This window comes from Maylandia zebra, linkage group LG11 (assembly GCF_041146795.1).
Source record: "Maylandia zebra isolate NMK-2024a linkage group LG11, Mzebra_GT3a, whole genome shotgun sequence".
In the NCBI taxonomy this organism is placed as follows: Eukaryota; Metazoa; Chordata; class Actinopteri; order Cichliformes; family Cichlidae; genus Maylandia; species Maylandia zebra.
In genome coordinates this window covers 30,294,007-30,315,816 of record NC_135177.1, presented here as the reverse complement: position 1 = coordinate 30,315,816, position 21,810 = coordinate 30,294,007, and the positions used below count along the sequence as shown (strand labels likewise).

The window sequence follows — 21,810 nt, the reverse complement described above, 5'->3', positions numbered from 1 at the left end:
CATAAACCGTGCTTCTGCATAGACCGAGGGCACTTTATGAAATGGTCTTTAAGTAACTACATCACTATGACAACCATGAGTTTAAAAGTGGTTCAAATCATTTCAGTTACAAGAGACATTTAGAAACCAGTACAATAACATGTTTGTCCACAGACTGACTGCTTGGGATGCAAAAAAAAAAAAAAAAAAGGAAAAAGAAAAAGGAAAAAAAATACAATTATTAAATGTCAAAACGAAACATTTGAAAACCGATAAAAATCAACTGTACGGAAAGTAGGCCAAACATCGACGGAGAACCACCAGCCACAGGTTTACACGGGGATTTGAGCCTCATATGCATAACACAGAGTGTTGACAGATGCTGCTAATTAACATTCAATGTGGCGTGACCCATATTTACAACAGTTTGCAGGTCATGTAGTTACTGAAAGTCCTTTTTCAAAATCCTTGAGACTAAGTGATTGTTTAATGAAATCAGCAATGTCTGAAAGACCTCTTTGTTCAATAATGTTTCCCTTCAAAATAAATAAAAACCGCTAAACTGTATTTCAAATGTTCAAAAAGACATAATTCAAGGCAAACTATTTTTGTCATCATGCAACGACACTAAGAACATTTTCCACTGACATGGCGTTGGTGCCAGTGTACGACTGGTTTCTCGCACTGTCAAGACTAAATAGCCCACAGAAGCACCGCACCACAAATCCGGCGCGCCCCATCATCAACATCGGCAGAGAAGGGAAATCATCAACGTCTGGCAGATTCAGCCTACAGAATCTGTATGCCATATTTTACACCCATGGAAATCACCTCAAATTCTTCGAGTAACAATGCATAATGACCGGTTATCAAACCTGACAAAATGTGGGCTGATTTCCAAAGACAGCAATGCAAAACTGGTTGTGAAACTGCACTGGCACCACACCGATAAGAAGAAGATGTATAATGACACCGTGGTTGCATGGAGTCTTTCTAAGAGGTTCAATCTGACTTGGACTCTATGACACAGGGGCAGCTGCAGTGGTCAAAAGGTTTTCCAGTTACTGTTACTTTTGTTGCATTTTTCCCCTCAAAAAACAGTTTTTTTATTTTTGTCTGTCATTAAATATGATAATCTCTTTGTGTGAGCTTTCACAGTGAACATGACTACACTTGTCAGGTTTTACAGAACTCTAAGGTTACACAAGGTTACGACTGAACTGCATTAAAAGCTGGAACACTGAATGTCAAATGGTTATCGGCCATTTTACTGAACAAAGAATTGCAGAATTTTAAGAATGATGTATTTCTGGCATTATTTAGATTAGGGGTACAAGTATGCACACATTTGAGAAACAGTGGCAAGCTGCAGCCACTAAAAGAAGAGGTTTTTAGTGGGTGCAGCCGAAAACAACAAAATATGAGATTTTAAAAGTTTTTTTTTAAAATGTAAAAAAAAAAAAAAAAAAAAAAAAAAAAAAAAAAAAAAAAAAAAAATATATATATATATATATATATATATATATATATATATATATATATATATATATATATATATATATATATATATATATATATATATATATATATAATCATATTATAAAGACTTAATGTAGCCAGAAATTTCTAGTCTGTTCATTTTCTTTTTAAATATTGTCTCCATGTTTTCTCCAATACTTGTCAATCAAGCAGTGTGGGTGGCAGTCTAATGGCTTTTTTTCTTTAGTTATCTTTTGAAGAAGTTTTGAGATTTTGTCAGTTTGTCTTCTTTGTTCTTCAGTCTATCTCAAAACTGTCGATGTTTTCAAAAAAAGTAAAATTCATCAGTTGCCTAGCATCAGAGGATCCTTCACTGACAAAACCCAATCAATGTTTAGAACTGCAAATTGAAAACCTACACTGTTGATCGCTCAATCAGCTGCTGGTATTAAAATTGGAAGTTTATGTATGAGAAGATGTTTCAGATGATTATTATAAGTTCACATTATCAATCCACACAGAAAACAGAGCATTTTATTTTGTTCATGCTGTTTCTTACCTGCACTGGCTGGCCGCTGTGGTAACCCTGGCGACACGGTGTTTCTCTGCAGAGCGGGTTGCTGTGGGGAAAGGAGCCGGGGATCTGTGAGGGTGGAGGTGACAAAGGAGGTGGTGGTGACCAGGGCGCCGGAAGGGTTGTTACTGAACTGAAGGGCCGCCGCTGCCGCTGCGTTCTGGTTGGATACTGGCACGGTGACTGGCATGGAGAAGGTGGGCTGTGGGACTGTAGACTGGTGGAATGACAGGAAGAGGGCAAAGATTAGAGTGTGGCCATGTTTATCCACCCTCACATATAATTATATATTATAAAAAAAATAATGAACAGGTGATCAGTTAGTGATCAGCAGCAGTGCAAACAAGCCTGCAGGTCACACACACACACACACACGCACACACGCACGCACACGCACGCACACAGCTGCAGCAATAAAACCGATCACAATGAGAAGAGTCTTCCCAAAACGAAACTTTAAAAAGTTACACAACAAAGGAGAGTCCTACTTTAAAGCAACAACATAAAAAGAAACGCAAGTGGAACATCTTCTGTTTTGCACGCTAATTATTGTTTCAAGAATTTGTAGCTATTCTTTCAAGCTTATTTCACCTTGATAAATATATTTTTCATTTAAAGGGCAATTTGTTGTGAAATAATACAGTAGTGAATTATTTCAGTAGTTCAGAATTACTTGAAAAGTAGAATTTTTTTTTTTTACCCCAAACACTTTATCTGATTTGAATTTGGCTCCTCTTCAAGACTGTCTCCTTTTGCTCTGCTGGGCAGCTTTCAGTGCTGTTGCAAAATTTGATTTTAATTAAAGAAAAATGTTTGTATTGTAAATTTTATTGTACATCCAATATACATACGAAGAAGGAACTTTTAATCCTTGCATAATGACTGATGTCTCCACTTTTTAAAGTTAAAAAACAGTTAATAATTAAATAAATAAATACAGAAGGGGGGAAAAAAAATCACTCTTCCCAAAACTAGAGCTTTGTATTCCAAAACAGGTCAGTGCACAAGAATAAAAATAGTATACAAAAAAAATTGCAAAAAACTGATTAGCATTGGGAATATTTGTTTCCTACACTGATAGATATTTTCACCTGTTTAAAGAAAATCAGATTCAAAAAGCTCAAATGCTGACACAAAAATAACTTCTTAAGTAGATCTTTGTTTTTCAAAGAAATCATTTATCATCATTAGCCTTAATGGCTAAAGTAATGAACAATAAACAGGAGTCCATGAATTCTGAATATCATATCATATGTTTCAGATCTAAAACTTTGCAGTTAGTAATAACTTTTAAATCATACCTGTAAGATATTAAAAATGATCCTCAATAACTGAAATCTACCTACACTGCATTGGTATTCTGTCACGGTGAAGATTTTTTGATTCTTTGCTTGTTTGTCAAGCTTCACTCTTGAGGCAGGAAATCAATTCAAAAGTATCAGACATGTCTGATGTTTGCTGTTTCTACTGTGCTTTAAAAGAACACAATTTTGTTTTGGAAATAAAACTCTTCAAAACAACCAAAAACACACACATCAAATCTCAAACACACGCAGACGCACCCAAACGCAGACACACGCACACTCACTCACTCAGTTGTCATGCAAGGTGACTTGGTGAAAAGGCCAAAAAGCTGTCTCGCCTTTCACTTTTCATGCCAGGTTAAAACTTGTCGCAGCAGCAGCAGGTTATTGCATCGGGTTATTGGTGACATTTCATAGCGTGCTTGTCACATTCCAGCAGCATCCCACCACCCCCACTGACATGTGCTCATCACTGGGGATTTAAGGAAATATTCAGCAGGAGCTTGCCTACCAAAATGGGCTTTACAATATTACTCTTGTTCTCAAAAATCCTGAAGACAGTCCACCTTTCTGTTCAAAAACGTATCAACTGCACTTTTTTTTTTTTTTTTTTTTTTAAAAGAAATGATCAGTCTCGTCACCTGAGTTGATGAAGTGTATGACCAGACGTCCCCGAGTGCAAAAAAAGAGAGAGAAAAAAGGAAAATCAGGGGCAAGGACCTCGGGTTGTCCAGCAGTCCGACCCATTTCACCCTGTTCCAACTCAATCTGAAATAAGGACTTCTATATATAGAATATGGGCCACCGCTGCACTGTACTGTACTCAAACTGCCTGGGACCCAGTTTAATATCAAGGAGGACGAGGGCACCTTCCTGCCCTTGATCTCTACCTCTTTTCCCTCTGCACTGCATTGGAGATCACACGAAAATAAGGGAGTTATGGGACTGAAACCAAACCAAGTGCTAGTTTATTCAGTCAAATCTCAAAAATTGTTACTTGATCATAGGTTTTCCTCAAACAACTAAACAACTTTTTCCCAACTAATAAAGTGGTCTTTTTATATAAACCTCAACAACAAAAATAATCATCTTTATTCATTATTTTATAATTAGGGTTTTTTTTCGTCACACAAAGTCTAAACAGAGTAAAAACTGGCCCTTTTTTCATAAAACAAACAACAAATTATAGTTCCACAAAAAACCTTTCAATTTATTCGCTATGTTAGCCTTGAAAAATGACTAATCTTTATTAAATCTTCCAAATACATGAAATGTAAAATTCACTCTTCAGCCTACAAAGAGGAAGTTTGCAAAGCAGGCTGTACAGAGAGAGCTGTAAGTGGCTAACAGGGAGAGTGAAGAGAACGGCTAACAGCATTGCACCACTGCACACAGGCCAAGCAGAAGGTAAAGGAAGGGCATGGATAAATGGGAAAGGGTGGACAGAGGTGGGGTTAATCCAAAGTGGGCCAGAGGTGTATGAACGCAGAGCATAAGGATCCAGAAAGAGTTTATCCCTACAGTGCTTGGGAATGTTTTTTTTTTCTTTTCAGTAATAGATTTCATTATATATTTTTTCTTACTGGGAGAACAACTACAAACAGAGGACAGAGCTGGAGTCTTTGCTGACGGCCATTTTTACCGAATACAAAGCAATCAAACTGTCACCTTTACCTGAGCCTGAAACGCTCTACTTTCCCATTAATCAAGTCTAAAACTTACTAAGCTACAGTTAAACTACGGTTAGAGAGAGAGAGAGAAAGATGGACTGCAGTCTGTATTTACAGATTTAAAGTTGGAATAATGGAACTGTGGTTTTAAATAAATTGACAATAAGTAATAGCATTCAGGACAGAAAATATCACTGAAGACAATGTGACCTTGATGGTATATTTGTGGTGATTTGGAATTATGAAAAATAGGATTTGAAAAAATCTAATTAGACGTTAGAAGCAGAGTCAATTTTTAATAATAATATAATAATTATAAATATCGTTTAAGCCACTTTAAACTGACCTATGAATCATTCAAACACAAGGTTAAGCCAAGGTATGAACCAGTGTTGTATCAATCAACCATCTATCAGCAGTCTTTTGCAAAAACATAATTTGTTCCCAAATTTAACAGTTGAACTACAGAAGATTCTCAAAAGTAATATATTTGGCAGGCATAAAACAGCATTTTTTCACAAACAAGGTGATTCACCAAAAATTTTGAATGTAGGGAAAAAAGGATAAAAGAGGGATAAAAAGCTGAGGTATAGCAAATAAGACAAGGACTGGACTGAAAAATCAGTGGCCACAGCTTTTATGAATCAAAACTTAAAATCTTTGCTTCAAATGTATGTTAGTTACATGTACGGCCATCTGTAAAACATGGTGGACACTATATCATGGTTTGGGGCTGGATTTAATTTCAACTAAAGAAACACAAAAAAATATGACCCACCATGCAATACAATCTAGAAAGCATCTGATTGGTAAAATCACTATTTTTCAGTAGAATATATCTACAGTAAGCGTCTAGCTGAATAGAACAATGTACACTAGAACACTATAAGTCAAGGATTGGCCTCCAAACACCTAAACACTGCTGAAGCAGTGTGGGATCATCTTAACAGAAATCAAAAGGCAGAAAACATTCAAAGAAGAGCTTTGAATGTCCTTCAAGAAACCTGGAGAACTATTCCTGACGACTACTTAAAGAAGTTCTAAGAAAGCTTGCGTAAGAGAGTTTAGTAGTTATACCAGATATTGCCTTCCAAGCTTGTAATTGCATGTTTCTGTACCAACTTCCTATTATCCTGACTGAATATGAAAAATGAGAAATGACTCAAGAGTACCATGCATACCTTAAAAAACAATCCTCTTCAGCTGTCTGTCTCTTTATTGGTACTTTGTAATACATTTAGCCATCGACTGTTTGCTGCTCGCCACCATTCCACAAGACCTTCATATCTGTATCAGCCTCTGGTTGCTAGGAGATTGGTGACATAACTCCAAAACCTCTTCATTTATTCTGTAAATATGAATTTTAAATTTGTCTTGACCCTGCTCTCCACTGTGCTACACTGAGAATTAATCCATGTCTTTGGCAAATTACAAGAGAATTTACATCTGCCCACTCTGACTCCATTTAACACTGCTGCTCCTAATTGCAGAGAGGAGGGTTAACTGGGTACTGCTCCTCATCCTGTGGATTTAGCACAGAGGATGGGAACCATAGAAAAAAATAACAAGAACCTGTTAGGTAAATAATTGACTAGGAGCTTTTCCAGAGGCTCATGTGAGGAAGCTTAAGGCCTCTTCTGTGTGAAGAGAACAAAAAGAGGGGAGAGAAGGCTAACCTATTTTCCCTCGGAGGAGCTCTCTCAACAAGGGTGTGTTTCCTGGATGCAAGGGTAAATCAGAATGAATTAAACTCATGGCCTAGTTTCCCTTTTCCTCCCTCTTGTCCTGAAAGCCTTTGAAAGTTTTCTCTTTTTTCCCCTTTTTCAACTGTAGGATTGTCGCATCGTATTTGTAAGAGGCTGCAGATCTGAACACAGATGCAACATTGGAAAAGTGTTTGACGGACCTTTAGATGTCCCAGCAGTTGACCAGTAAATTAGCTTTAGTTGTTTAGTTCTATGCCCCCCTCACTCTAATTTCTTTCTGACGTCACCAATATTTGATCCTAAATAAATAAAAAGAGGCTGAATGACTCGCGGCTCACCTTCTCCAAAACATCTGATTCTCACTGAAAATTGTTTTATTTGCAGCTCTTAACAGAAACTATTAATAGGGATTCTGAGAGTCCTCATGCTTTCATGGCATGAAATTCAAAGCTAAACTAATCTCAAAACTAAATTAGATGTGATTAAGTGTGCAGCAGTTTCAATAACACCATGTTTCACTTGACATTCATACCAAGCTTATACAGGAGACAAAACATTCAGCTTCTTGCTGAAAGGCACCATGGAGGTGGTTGTTAAAAGGCAGAAATCTATTTCTTATTCAATTTCCTGGCCCAGAATCTCAGAGCCAGAAAAGGATCAAACCAGGGGCCCTCCGGTTAGGAGAAAAAAAAACAAAAACCCAAAGCTCTTTTCTCTTGCCTACTACAGTGCCAGTTTAACAGGTAAAGATACGTTAGCTGGGGGCTCGTTTAGCCAAGTGTCCTGCCCGTTCTCCCTCACCACTCTCTTCCTACCTTGGGAGGTATTTGAGTACAAGTGGGATTAAGCTTGTATATCCCGGCCCCTATCTGTCATGCTGGGGATTATGATGCTGAGGGGAGGAGTGGCAGGTGGTGCTGCATGTTTCTGATTACTGGTTGACCGTGAAAGGTGTGCTGGAAAACCAGACAGGTAGGCAGGCTGACTGGGACACCGAGGGGCAGAGTGATGTCGGGGCAGCTTGTCGCTAGAGTCATTTGCTAGCAGCGTTACGCTAGCATACAAATGGCATGAGCCAAGAGCTGTAGCTCTCTAAGTGCAGTAGATTGAATCCGCTTCTTCTTCTTCTGTGGTTTTCTCTTTTGAGAAAGTCTTTTTAGAGCTATTTGTCTCACACAGCACAGAGAGGCTGATGGAGGCAGGGTGGATATCAGGAGGGGAGAGATTCACTGAGCTGATTAATCTGAGAGGCAGCTCATTTTCTCCATTATGCTCTGATGTATGTGAGATTTTAGTAAATTAATATTAACATTAGCACTTGATGTCATTTTGAAGAAAGCCTTTTCTTCCCTCCAAACCACCAGTGTGTTTTTTATACTAGTTTTGTCCATAAAACTGCTTTTAATTTAACAAATAGTGTGTTTCAAGCCTTTAAACTGAAAACCAGGCGAAGGCATAGTCTTTCCATCGCTCTAGCTGTAAACTAGATATGTAGCATTATACATTGTTCATAATTATATTGCTTTTCACAGTCCTATTTTCATAAACATATGAACAATTACAATTACAATTACAGCATGATTATGAGACTAGTCATGCATACCACAAAACAAGCCTAATACAGTAAAGAACAACAATAAGAAAAAAGAAAAACGCCTCCACCCTCCATAAAGGTGTAACACCAAAGGTGTGACTGTAGTAAACAACTACTGCCTAACTATTCTGCAGAACCTCAAAGTGACTGTGTCCCATCCCAAGCGACCAATCAGGGGGCCGGCAGACAGGAAGAGGAGCTGTAAATTAAGTGCTAGTCATTAAAGTGACATTAATGGCATTATTGAGCAGAGAGGAAAAAATGAATCACAGAGAAATTGGCAAAGAAGTAGAGCGGTAAAAGGGGATTGGCAGAGCGCCAGTCAGGAGGCAGAACCTGGATAATGTCAGGAGCCCATCGGAGGAACAGGACTACACTGGGACTAAAGTGACCTCAGTAATGCTGCTAATAACAGCCGGTTATCAACTGCACTCTGGCTTTCTATGTGTTATCTGAGAAACAGACACAGCCCTGGTGGATACAGACTATCTGAAATTGCAACGCTCTTTCTTTAATGTTGCTAAGTATTACACAATTGGTGCATTCAGTCAAAAAAAAAAAAAAATCTGACTGCTCGAAGGCATGCTTCAAACGTGTTGATTATTACCATAAAACATGATTTCCCCTTGCAATATTAGTTGCTATGCCAACTTTTGTGAGAACCAGGGACCTAGTTATCGCTCCTCTCCCTCTGTTGTTTATTCTTGTACGTTTGCGAACTTGCAGAGGCATCAGAAACATTGTATTAAAAGCCATAATACTCCTGAGAATGTGCTTCACTGTGATGACTGTAACTTCAGATGAATAATCACAGTTAGCATGCCCTATTTGGTGTCATGCTGCTTTTTTAAGGATCACTTTCTGTCTTACACATGCGCAGCGCTGCAAAAAACAAAACAAAACAGCAAAAAAAGAATATTATTTGTCTTTTTTATGAGTCCTAGGAAATTTAACTGCAGAAAACGAATCTCCATGTACCCCATAAATTATGTCTATCTGAGCTATGTTACTTTAAAGTTATTATATTCGTGTTGGTTGTTGAAAAGACCAAACAACATTGGAAACACAACTTTAGGCTTTCTTACAAAAAAATAATACCATTCCATTAATTAATGATGAATGTGAACATTAGTTAAAATTTTACTTTTAAGAGGCTTCCCTTATGAACTTGGCTGCTCTTATTTCTTGCTGAAGCACACACCATCAGTGGGGTGGGGTGGTTGTGGGTAGTGATTTGGGGGATGGGGATAGGTGCTATTGGTAAGCGGTGAAGTAGAGAAGGTAAAGGAGTGGGGAATGGTGAAGGCGAGTGCTCTGTGAGTAGTCAGGCCACCATCAGCAGCCGGAAATCTCCGGTTGTCCGGTCAGCGGCAGCAGCAAGGTACCAACATGAAGAGGGGGCAGGGTTACGCAGAGTGGTGGGAGGTACTCACTGACAGCCTATAGTTCTGCATCATTTTATCAAACTCCTCGTCAATTTTTTTGTATTTCTCTTCAGTGCGGGGGGTGAGGGAGAAGGGCTCCTCGGGGTCTGGGCTCTCAGAGTCCCGGTGCTCTTTCTTGTTCAGAGCCTTCGATCCCCAAACAAAAGAAGAGAAGGCAGACAGGGAGAGAGAAAGAGAGAGAGAGAAAGAGAGAGAGAGGAAAGTAGAGAAAAAAGGGAGAAGAAGAAAAGGGTAGGTTAGATAAGGTGACAAAAATGTGATTGTACTCACGCCGTAGCGCTTGAAGAGGCTGTCCAGGTCCTCAGTCTTGCGGTCATTTAGCGGGCTTTGGTCGATGGAGTCGTCGCCGTCGGGCTCAGGGCTGTTGCAACCGTTAAAGCCTTTCTTTCGCAACGTCTGAAGCGGTTAAAGAGGGGTAGAGGAGGAGAAGGAAGCACATTTACATTTCATTTTTCCATGCACATATTGAAATTAGCACACAGTGAAAGATTTTCATTTCTCAAACACAAATGAACATCTTGATTGCATAAAATGTGCTGACTCCTACGCTATTCATTGTATAAACATGAGCCAGCTAAGGTCAGATGGAACAATTTGACCCTGATGATGACATAAAAAGAGTTTGTCTTTTTTTCCTTGCGGCACCTTCTGTGAGCAGAAAAGCTGCCTTACAGAACACACATTCTCAACTTCAACCTTTGAAAATCCTCTGTCGATTTGTGAGGTCAAAGTTCGTAACATCTGCCACCCACCTGAAAGCAAGTTATTAAGGAAGAAACTGTACTTGCTTATCCAGCAGGTGCACTCAGGAAGTTATGGTTTAAAGGGCTGAAAAACTACTGAGTCTTATTCCAACCGCAGAAAGCTTTCAAATCGGAGGATGTGGTCTGAGAGAACAAGGCCAATAAACTATGTGCATGTCAGAAGATACAGCGAGGCATCACACTTGTGCACACGTTGGCTAATCAACAGTGTTAGTAATTGGTGTGAAGCTTTGCACTGAGGAATGTGGTAAAGTAAAGCAAAAGGGTAAAGGGTGAGCTAGGAAGCATGTGCTGGTATTAGCACTTCAGCTAACGGCAGACAGGTTGCGTCAGTGTTCGCACACTTTGGAAAGGGCGAGAAATGGAAGAGGGAGACCGACGGGCGAGAGAGGGAGATAGAGGCTCTTATTTTGAGAGGATTGTGCTAAACAAGATTTGCTGTTAAGTAGCTTTGCCTGGTGGGCCCTTGACCACAGAGCCAAGCAGAGAGATCCTCGTAGCAAAATGGATCTTAAACTGGAGCTGGAGATCCTACTGTGGTCCAAATACAAGCTTTAGCCTTGAGTGGTGCGAAAAGAAAGAAATCCCTCGCCTTGAAATCTATCCCAAAGGAAAAATAGACTATAACCATGGCCAAAAAAAAGAAAAGAAGAAAAAAGACTCTAGTTCTCACTCCAGCAAGTCATTCCATCCAAAACATTTTTTTATTGAATAAAAAAAAAAAAAGAAAAAGAAAAAGGAGGGGAGGGGAGGGGGCATCTGTCTGCGAAGCACTATATTTTAAGCAGCACTCTGTAGAAATCAACTGATTTCAAGAATTATCAAATGACCTTCAGTGTCTTACAAAAAAGAAGCATCATTAAGTCATAGGAAAGTGGCTGTTTAATGAACAAGCAATCACAGGAAAAGAATTTCTTTAAAAGCTCGTAAATCTAGTTTCTAGTATTAACTGTAATGTGCAGTCATGTGAAAAAAGTGAAAAACTAAGTAAGCTCTTATTGCTTCCATTGGTATTATGAGATTAAGGTGCTGCTAATCATATGTGCTTGATTAGATGATCATCAGCAAGTGTGAGCACCTCTATAAAAGCAGGCATACAGATGTGAGCATCCCAGCGAATTCCCCCCAAAGTGAGACCGTGGAAAGCACAGAGAACAACAAGAGCTACATCTCAGAGTCTACAGGCCAAAGTCACGACTTTACAATTACAAAGACACTGAATGATTATGGTTGGTTTTGAAGGGCTGCTGGGAGAAAACTACTTAGGTGTGGAGATGTTTGGCCAAATTGCACCACATTTGTAGAAAACCAAACACAGCATATGAACACAGAGCAAATACTAACAGTGATGATTCTGGCTTGTTCTGCAGATATGGGACCAGGGCATTTTTCAGTGATTGAGTAGACTATGATTAAACAGCTAGAACTGGGTCATGCAACAGAACAATGATTCCAAGTACACCAGCAAATCTGGTGTCTCGATGGTGCAGTAAAACCAGACCTCAAGCTCACTGAAATGCTGTGATGGAACCTCATTGAAAGGTGTGAATAAACAAATGCCTTCGTACCTGAATGAACCCAAGGAACACTGGAAAGAAGAGTGGGCCAGAATTCCTCCACAACGATGTGAGAGAATCATAGTCACACGGAAAGTGATTACTTCAAGTTACTGCTGTTAGGAATGGCTCTACAAGCTACTGAATCATAGGGTTGGGCATAGTTTTTCCACAGTATTGTGAAACAGTCCTTTTTCATATGTAAGTGTAATTTGGGGGTTGAACAAAAACATGTAGTCTACCTAATTTGTAGTTCAGTATGTAAAACAAATAAAACCACTGGCATCTTTTGACATTCAATTACACACAACATATAATGCAGGGCACTGTTACATGTATCACCCAACAGATATTATATTCAATATCTCATGCACCCTTTACTTTCTTTAATTAACAAGCACTTGCCGTGTCAGGTGCGACTATAGTCTAGTGGCGGTCTGATTAAAACCTAACCATGTGTTACATGAGTGCACAGCACACAATCATTGTTAAGTGAGAATGATTCAACTGCATGCAATTCAGCCTCTAAAGTGAAGCTGGCGGGAAGTCGTTGTATCGAGAGCTCCAGACTAAACCCCGAGGAGGAAGAGACAGAGATTCTTTTCATTTTTGATGTATTAGCCTGAAATCCTAAAAACAGGTGAGGGCAAGAGGGTAATGATGTCATTTGGATGTAAGGGTAAAAAGACTTTCAGTGTTAATAACAATACTGCTCTTTGATATGAATCTCATTAAAAACCAAAGCCATTATTATTATCGCAGTGTCAAAGCTGCTTTTTTATCTACCCACAGAAACGGGTTATTAGAAAGATTTGTTCCAACATGGAGACAGTCTCCTGATTCAGCTGTTAACTCTCACCAGAACAAGTAAGTGCTCTGATCTGCAGCTTAATGTAAATTTCACACACAGGAGCAGCCACCATGCGCTTTGTTGTGCACAGTTCATAGAAAACACACTCTGCTGAGGCAGATGTGTGTGCGCACTGACCTAAAAATTGAGAGAATAAAAGAACTACATAAAATAAATAAAAATAGAACAACTTTCAACTTGAAAATGACGGCATGTGACAGAGGGCTGTGTGGAGGACGTGATAGAAGCGTGGACCTCCTGCCCTGACTGTCAGGACACAAAGAGATAAAGAGCCTGCAAACAAAACTGTGATGACACTGGAGCCATGTTGGTGCACTGTTCACATGTAGTGACACACATTTGTACTTTGATACTTGTGAGGAGAGACAAAGTTCCAGTTTTGCATTTCCTAAGCCTAATTTAAAGGTAGATGGTTACACCAACCAAAAAATTAATCTCCTTCAATTTAAGCTTTAGTTCAATTAAACCTTGATCCTACTTTCATAGATCTGCGACCAAAACGTCGTCAAATATCAGTCCTCATTAGAGTTGATATGATGAACAGGGCCAAAATACAAATGGATTTGGTGATCATATACTTTTTTTTTTTTTTTTTTAATAATAAGAACAAAAATAATGACAATAAGACCAAACATGCAACTGTCTTTGGGGTTTGGACAAAATTCCCTAAATGCCCTCGATCTTCTTAAAATCGTCCCATTTTAAGTGTGATTCATTTGAATTTCTGTACTTGATTAAATCTGGCATTATTTGTCATAAAGATGCAGCTATCATGCATATGCTATTAAGGCGTCATGTGTTATTAACTCTGACACAAACATCATTTCCCCCAAAGGACAATAAAAACATTTCTTACAATGCTTCCACTAATGCTTCCAATAAGGACAGTGTTCATTCATTTTCATTGTCTTTATGCCATCGTGGCAATAGATTCACCAGTTAGTTGGCATACAAACTTACCTTCATCTGTAACTTCTTCAGCACGTAGTACTGAAGTCTAAATGCTTCTGCTTATTGCTTTTCCTAATTTGAGGCCGTAATTATCCACTGAGATTGCTAGCTTACTCTATTTTCTGCCAAAGAAGCAGGCCATGGAATAAGGTCAGAATGACACTGCATTTCAGTTCCACTGAAGTACAAAACGCCCGACCCATAAATCAAAAATCTGAACGGATTACCACTGGTCAAATATTCCTTTGTTTCCTCTCCATCTGACACTTTCAAATTCATATAAAAAGCAACAATCCTAATGGACACACTGACATATGGATGCAAACAGACGTACAGTAGGCTTCCTTCTCACACTGTCTCTACTTGCTTTCACACACACTTGATATTTTTTGGACATCACAGGCTTGCCTCTCTGTCTTTCTCTCATGTAAACTCCACTGATATTTTGTGAACATTACAGTGTAAACATGGGCATCTTTCCCCCTCTCTCACTCTCTCTCACTTTCTTTGTTTGTTTTCCCACTCTCTCTCAGACTGAACATTTTGTGTTACATTGCATTACATTCACATTCTCTCTTTCGCTCACACACACCCCTCTGTTGTGCACTGATCAGCTTGTCTCTCAGTCAGCCATCTGTTCACCTGTCCGCTGTCTCCCTCTCTCCCACTTTCCCTCTCGCTCTCTCGCTCTATTGTGTTGCCAGGGTAAGATTCACCCTGCAGAGCACCACGCCAGCCTCTAACTGGCTATGACTGCTCGCAAGCCCCGCCCCCACCTCACTCTCTTCGTTCCCCTCTGGCTCGCTCGTTCGCCCACCCGCCTGTCCGCCCGCCCTCTGTTTCCAGCTCTCCATGAAACGCTGCTGCTGCTTTGTCCTGTCTCTTTTTGTCTTTCTCTCGGCCTCTCATCTCTCAGCCCACCACCTTTAACGTAGCTCTCGCTCGCTCACAGTGCAAGTGCAAACTCTCGCACTTGTCCTTCTGTGTTTTTCCACCCTTAACATCTCTCGCCATTGCTTCCTTGAAATGTCTCCATACGCAATACTCCCCAGTCGCTCATTTCCTCTCATCAACCTTCATTCTCTCCTCTGTTTCAGTTTCTTTTCCATTCCTCTTTTGCCCTGTCTCTTGTTCCCAGAGCTTTTCCCATCATAATTTCTTTCCCTTTTCCTCTCTCTTTCCTGCGCCAACCTTTTATCCCTTACTCTGAAAATGTGTTTGAAGCCTCTATGTGTCTAAGTCGTGAGTGAAAGTCACTGTACGACTGCATGCATAGTGTCAGTATTTGACGTTTGATAACAGTGGCAATAATACTTTGAGTGTATCAGGTTCCCTTCCTGGTTTTTTGCATTTCCTTTTATTTTTCTCACTTTTGCCTCTATCAGCTTTATCGTCACATTCATTTGGAAGGTGCCAGAAAAACAGACCTTTACCTAAAACATACATGTGTGTTTGGGTGTCACCATATCTAGCCATGTATAAGTTTAACAGATACACACACTGCCTCTGAAAGCAACTCTGGGCTCTGTGACTTGCCCAAGGACACTTTGGGAGGTGGGAAGGCCCAGATATGAAACTGCCGAACAGCACCGCTTGCACAGTTTTCCTGTTTAGCCACTTTAGATGTTTAAATTCTTATCTATGATAAAGTAATTGTTCAACATGGCAAAAAGACCATGAAACCTATCTTTGTTATCAAGAAGAACAAAGAGTCTTGCAACTGATAGCGTAACCTCTACACAAACCTAATCTCAACATCATCAAGTTAACTTGGAATCAGCTGTAATCCACAGAAACTTTGGCCAGTCCTCCAAAACAACTGGAACAATCACAACTGCTTTAAGAACAAAGGAGGGTCGGACTAATCACTGATTTGTACTGTACTTTAACTAAAGTTAAAGGATGTGAGTCACCAAACTATTGTCTGGTGTTCATAAGGCCACTGATCACTCCTCATTAGAAAAATTTATCTGAGAATTACAAACCGATTTCAGTGCTATGAAGGCAAATAAGACAGATAAAAATACAACTGACTTCTAAAGTGGCATTTACTTTACATACGAGTACCAAATTCCCACTTTGACTTAATGTTGCTGCGCTGCAGGTCAGCACAGAATCAAAATCTATGTAAAAGGAAGGTGGCCACTTGACTGGATGAATTTTGAAATCTATTCAGGAACCAAAGACTGGATTTTGTTCTTCATCACTTCTAACAGAAGTATATTAGGAAGGGATGTTTTAGTGACAAACATGATCATGAAGGATAAACAGAATATTAACAGAGACATGTAAAAATCTTTCCTTTAACTGATTATTATAGTTTTCTAATCTCACTGTCTAACACTTTTATTTGCCCGGTACAGTATGTGCTGTTTATTGTTAGGCTTTCTTTTGGACTATGACGGTGCAGGTTATATGGTCCCAAAAGTACTTAGGTAGCAGGCAGAGTCCCTGCTGTCTAGGCCTGGTAAGTGCAAAGCAAACTGTAATGTCACCTCCCATTGTGGCTTGTCAAATACAGAAATGCAGAAGAAAGTCTCTCCCTCTCTCACGCATGCAGCCCCCTACAGTCAGTCATTTGGGGCATCGTATCCACAGTCTCAGCACAGCAGTGGCTGCCAGGCTCCTCAGATGTTGTATTATAGATCAGCACTTGTTTTTTCTCATGTCAGTAACCTGCCAAGCCGTGAGACGTGAGGAAGTCATGTCCTCGCTGCCCACAAAAAAAAAAAAAAAAAAAAAAAAAAAAAAACCACACACACTCGCTATCGTGCGGGTTCAGAATGTATTTTTTTGAACGCCTTGTTAAAACAGAAAATCAATAAATAAAATAAAATAAAACAGAAAAGAACGTAAATGCATTTCCTCGTCCTGCTCTCTGTCACTTTTGTATTTAGATTAATTATGCTTCCTGTTCCTAGTGCTCCCCTGTGTGAAGTATTAATTATGCATTAATTTCAGGGTCAAAAGCGCATTTAACATGAAAATGTAAATGAAAACTCAACTATATGTTATGCATTGTGATGGTCTAAGTAAGTGGGTTTTTTTCTAATTAAAGTATAAAATTCAGGAAGTTAGGTTGGAATAATCATTTAAACATTTGGACAAAGTTTAGTTTATGACTTGTAGACTTCCTTTAATTTCTAACCATTTAGTTTATTAAAAACCATCACTGCATAAACAGCCATTACCCCTCCAGCTCTCACTGGAATTATTTGTCCATGAAAATAATGGACTTCTCTCACTTAGCCCTCAAGAGGCCTCTGGATGGTTTGCTATGTATCAGAGGAAGCTGATCGTGCATGATGCCCTACGTCAACTACAGATGACCTGTAAGCCAATCAGTCTTATTGATATATGACCGCCTACACTAATGACAACTAAACAAAATATTTCGAAGCCTATTTTTCTGCCCTCTAGGAGTACGTGTTCCTCATTCAGAATCTCCATAACACGCCTCATTCTGGGAGTGAGTCACATATTTTATAATCAAGGACTTCCAGTACTTAATATTGTTTTAATGAAATCTTGGCCCCTTTTCAGCACAGGGCTGTTAATTATTTCATAAGGTCAGGATCTCTGTTCTGAACACAATGCTGTGAATGTGTGGTATAATACTGACCATAACTGAAGGCATTGTATTGCATTCCTTAACCTTGAAGTTCAACTGCAAAAAACAGTGAAGTAATAATAAGAAATAAATTTGAATAATTTTGAGGCAATGACTAAACATAAGACAAGTTTATATCTTGGTTTCAAATCAAGTTGTGTGAATGTATCAGGTCACAAACCCCCAAAAAAATCTAATTTAAAAGGGAGAACACATTACAATTCTACTTGTAACGTAAAACAAATAAATAAATCCAAAAATCCTAATTATGGTTGAGCTTTGGGCCTTTCACACAAGTTTTGTGATTCAGAAACTTGGAAGAAACAAATCCCAGTAAGAGTGGTGACCACTAATGTAAGCACCAATAAACCTTCCTATGACCCCTTCTACTCCAGATTAGGACCTTGGGCATGGCAGGTCTTAGCAGGAGGACCACAGAGTTCAGACAGCAAAGAAGGATTATATGAGGAGCATCTACGGGACAACACAGGCATCAGCTTTCTGCGAGAGGACGTCAGAGGAGAAGTGGGCATGCAACTCTGCAGAGGGGTGAATTTCTCACTGTGCACTAAGTGGGGTAATCTGGGGTTGTATACTATTTGTTTGAAGCGCTATGGGCTATTGTAGCAACAAACTCAATCTGTTGCTTAGTAGGAAAATACTGACAAGTAATGTTTCGCAATATGTGAGTCTCCCCTGGCTGCAGCCCAGGAGGATCAGGGCGGTGCCCAAAGTCCTTAAGCACGAGCATTGAAGCTCTTGGTGAGATCTGTCTTCCCTGAGCCGCTTAAAGGAAAAAGGGCATCCCCCTTCTCCGCCCATCTTGCTTTCTCTCCTCAGCTATTCATCCCCACTCTTTTAGCATTGCGCTCGCTTGTGTTCCCTCTGTCTCTCGCTCACTTCCCTTCTTTGCCCTGATTGGGATCTGCAGTCAAGCGGATTAACACATTCTGACAGGAGAGGCAGGCTGCCCACACACACTTTCAAGCAGCACGTGCATCTCAGAGAGAGGCTGTGTGTGCATATGCACAGCCTCTCAAGCTTGCACTGAAGTGAAGGAATGTCTAACTGTGTGATGAATAGAGTCCACACACCCACACCCATATACACACCTCAATATGAACTTAAGTGCATCTAGGCATTTAGGCCCAGAGGTGCATGCATGTACAGCATAGACAGAGCAACATACACGAAGCATAGACTGTGTACGCACGTGCACGTATCAGTTTGCGTGTGCCTGCGTGACTATATCCACACTTCATAATTTATACTCAAAAGCACTTGCAGAGGCAGAGCAGCAAATGGGCACATTTTGAGACTATCCAATTATCCCCTCTCTCTTCTCCCTCTCCCTCACTCTCGCGCTCCGTCACTCGGTATGTCTCAGCTCTGTCCTTGACCAGCGATGTTACACCATGTGCCAGTGCAGATAATCTTTAATAATTATTGTATAATTCGCCAATCTTGTCACACTGACTGTTCGACTGTACAGGGCGCCACTGAAAGCCCCTCACCCTCTATGTCTAGCATTTCTGTAACGCACGTCCAGTCACAGTTGCGGCATTTAAATGTACAAAATGTACAAAATGATAATTATCATTTATTGCACATGGAGATAAAAAGTATTTTACAATATTCACAAGTCTGTTCAAGCTGTTTAAACGGCGGTTCTCTTTTGGACAAGAACATGTTAACAGATTTAGGTCATTTTTACTTTGCAAATTTTCTGCATTTCTTTACAGCAATTATTTAATAAAACTAAATAATTCCTGCTAGTGTTTCACAGTAAGAGCCCTTCAGAGAAGTAAAGACATTGGGCTCTTGTCCCTTATAACTTGCCAAGAAAATATCTAATGAAATCTTAGTCAAAACTGAGTTATTAAAAGGATACATGTGATGATCTTCTTTATTTTTGTTACAGTCAACAACCAACACTATATTTATTCTAGTAACAAGTACTTTGAGGGCATCCAAAGCCAGATCTATCTTATTTCGCTGTGTCACAAAGCTCCATTGTTTATCCAAAAACTTTCAGCAAACCACACATTTGTACTGGGGAACTTTTCCTTTCATTGCCACAAACACAGACACTGTTGAGTACTTTCTTTTGACCAAATTCTACATGGACATTCCTAACTTGAGCACCCAGCGTGTATTTATCTGCCAACAAGTCCCCAACAAATACACTGTTCGTTACAGACAAATGTTTACAATAACTCTGCTTCCAAAAAGGTGATTACACTGTGTGAAACAAAATTCAATGATTTGCAAATGATTAAAAGCCTGTAAGTGATTTAAAAAAGTAAAAACTAAACTAAACTGAGAAATGCTATTGTCAGTGATGTTCATTTTGAATTTTATGCCAGCAAAAATGCTTTAAAAACGTAGGACCAGGGGCATGTTTACCACTGTGTTGCATCATCTTTTTTTTTTCAAATGTTTTGTCAGCCAAATGTTTTCCAATTTCCAGCTAATGCAGAATATCAGCTCCTTAACAGCTGTCAATGGTTCTGCTTTTCAACAACCTGTTTTGGAGCTAAATATTACACATTTCCCTCCACTACGTTTATGCAATGGTTGTATTTACTCATTACCTTGGAGATTTAGGTTTCCCATACAAAAAGTGACAAAGACACATTTAAATAAGCTGCAGTTTTACTTAATTGCTATTTTGTGCAGCTATTAGCAGTACACTATATAACGTATTCTGAAAAAGGTTCTGAGGGTTTTATTTTTAATACTGAAATGACTCATGCTACTCTACTGGTAATGTGAAATAGCAAGAATTCATGGAAAATGTCAGGGGCAAACGACACTGATACCTGCCCAACAAGGTGGTGTTTAATGTAGTACATCTGTGGAAGGGGACAGTTGAGGACAAATGTTGCTTAATGCCTCCTGGCTTATTAAGAGAATGGGTGGCAGGCAGTATAAAGGCCGGTATAGGCAGGAAGCTCCCATGTAGGACACACACACACACACAAACACACACACAGAAGCTGACACAACCAAGAGGCTCACCAAGCCTGAATATTGTATGAGGCGTTCTCATGGGCCACTGCAGAGCGTGCAAACAGAAAGAGGTGGACTTATGCATGCACACATACACACTCAAACATAGATACACACACACACTAATGAACACACAAAAAGAGACAGAATGAGACAGAGTGGCACACTCGAAAACACAAACACATGTACGCACACAAACAGAGCCAGTGGAGCTTGAGCTGATGTGGCCCGGAGCAGCCCAACGCCCAGCCACGACACACACACACACACACACACACACACACACACACACACACACACACACACACACACACACACACACACACACACACACACACACACACACACACACACACACACACACACACACACACACACACCATCTGCAGCTGAAGATACAGCCTACAGAAAGGCTTTACTGCTGACACTCTGAGACAGACAGAAAGAGAAGGACAAGAAAGAAGGGAAAAACTGTCGTGACCGAGTGAATCAGGAGATTACGAGGAAGCGAAGCCAGGAAGGGTAGAAGGAAGAGAGAAACTGACAGACAGAAAGGTGAAGGGAAAATTATGGCCTCAAACTCTCAGTCTTACCTTCAGCCCACTCAAACACAAAACTGCTTCACCAACACTTTCACTGAGATTTCAGCAATTACTGAATGCAAGCCCTTATTGGATGAAATTCCCCTTAGGAGCATTCTGCTCAGGCCCCAAAGATTTCATGCCTCTACACAACCAAATAATAACCAATAATGACAAATCCCAAAACTCAGGAAGTTTAGGAGTATGTTCAGACAAAGTCCCCTTTGTGAAATAAATTAGATAAATCTGTTATTCATTGCATTTTCTTTAGGCTTAATGTAGCTAGGCTGGCAAATTCCTTTTTGTCCATGTGTGATTTTAGAGTGCTATTTTGGCCATTTCTGATGAGAACCAAATGATCCCATCAACAGAAAAACAGATGGAAATCAGATCTAGTTGAATGTGGAATTTACTTTCTGCTATATATGAAGTAATTCAAGCTTCAAGTATGACCCTCTCTTGTATTCAAGGAAAATGGTTTCCCAACAGTTCTGGTCTGAAAAGCTTTTTATAATCAGAAATTCCTCAGGAAAACTGTTGGAAAGAGGATTTAATCTCACAGCCAGAGAATACTCAGATGCAAACCCAGAGCTGGGACTTTTGTGATCCAGGACCTGAATTCAATCAATGAGTCCTTCAGGTAGGTTCCTACAATGGAAAATAGCGCTCTCCATTCAAAAACACCTTTAGCACATAACTGTAGCTAGCCATTGA

At 39.7% G+C, this 21,810-nt stretch overlaps 1 protein-coding gene across 12 annotated transcripts in view; it reads right to left on the bottom strand.

Moving 5' to 3' along the window:
- The window catches only part of mef2d (myocyte enhancer factor 2d), a 105,793-nt gene that overhangs the window by 32,052 nt on the left and 51,931 nt on the right, over positions 1-21,810 (bottom strand). For 6 of the 12 annotated variants that reach the window (XM_004560111.5, XM_004560112.5, XM_012921572.5 and 3 more), the window contains 2 exons: positions 9,740-10,147; positions 2,018-2,249 (listed from right to left, as the gene is read on the bottom strand). In XM_004560111.5, the coding sequence (XP_004560168.1) occupies positions 2,018-2,249; positions 9,740-10,147 (640 nt within the window). The remainder of the gene's footprint in view (positions 1-2,017; positions 2,250-9,739; positions 10,148-21,810) is intronic. The other 6 variants (XM_023153211.3, XM_024804165.2, XM_076890179.1 and 3 more) reach the window with 2 other exon arrangements.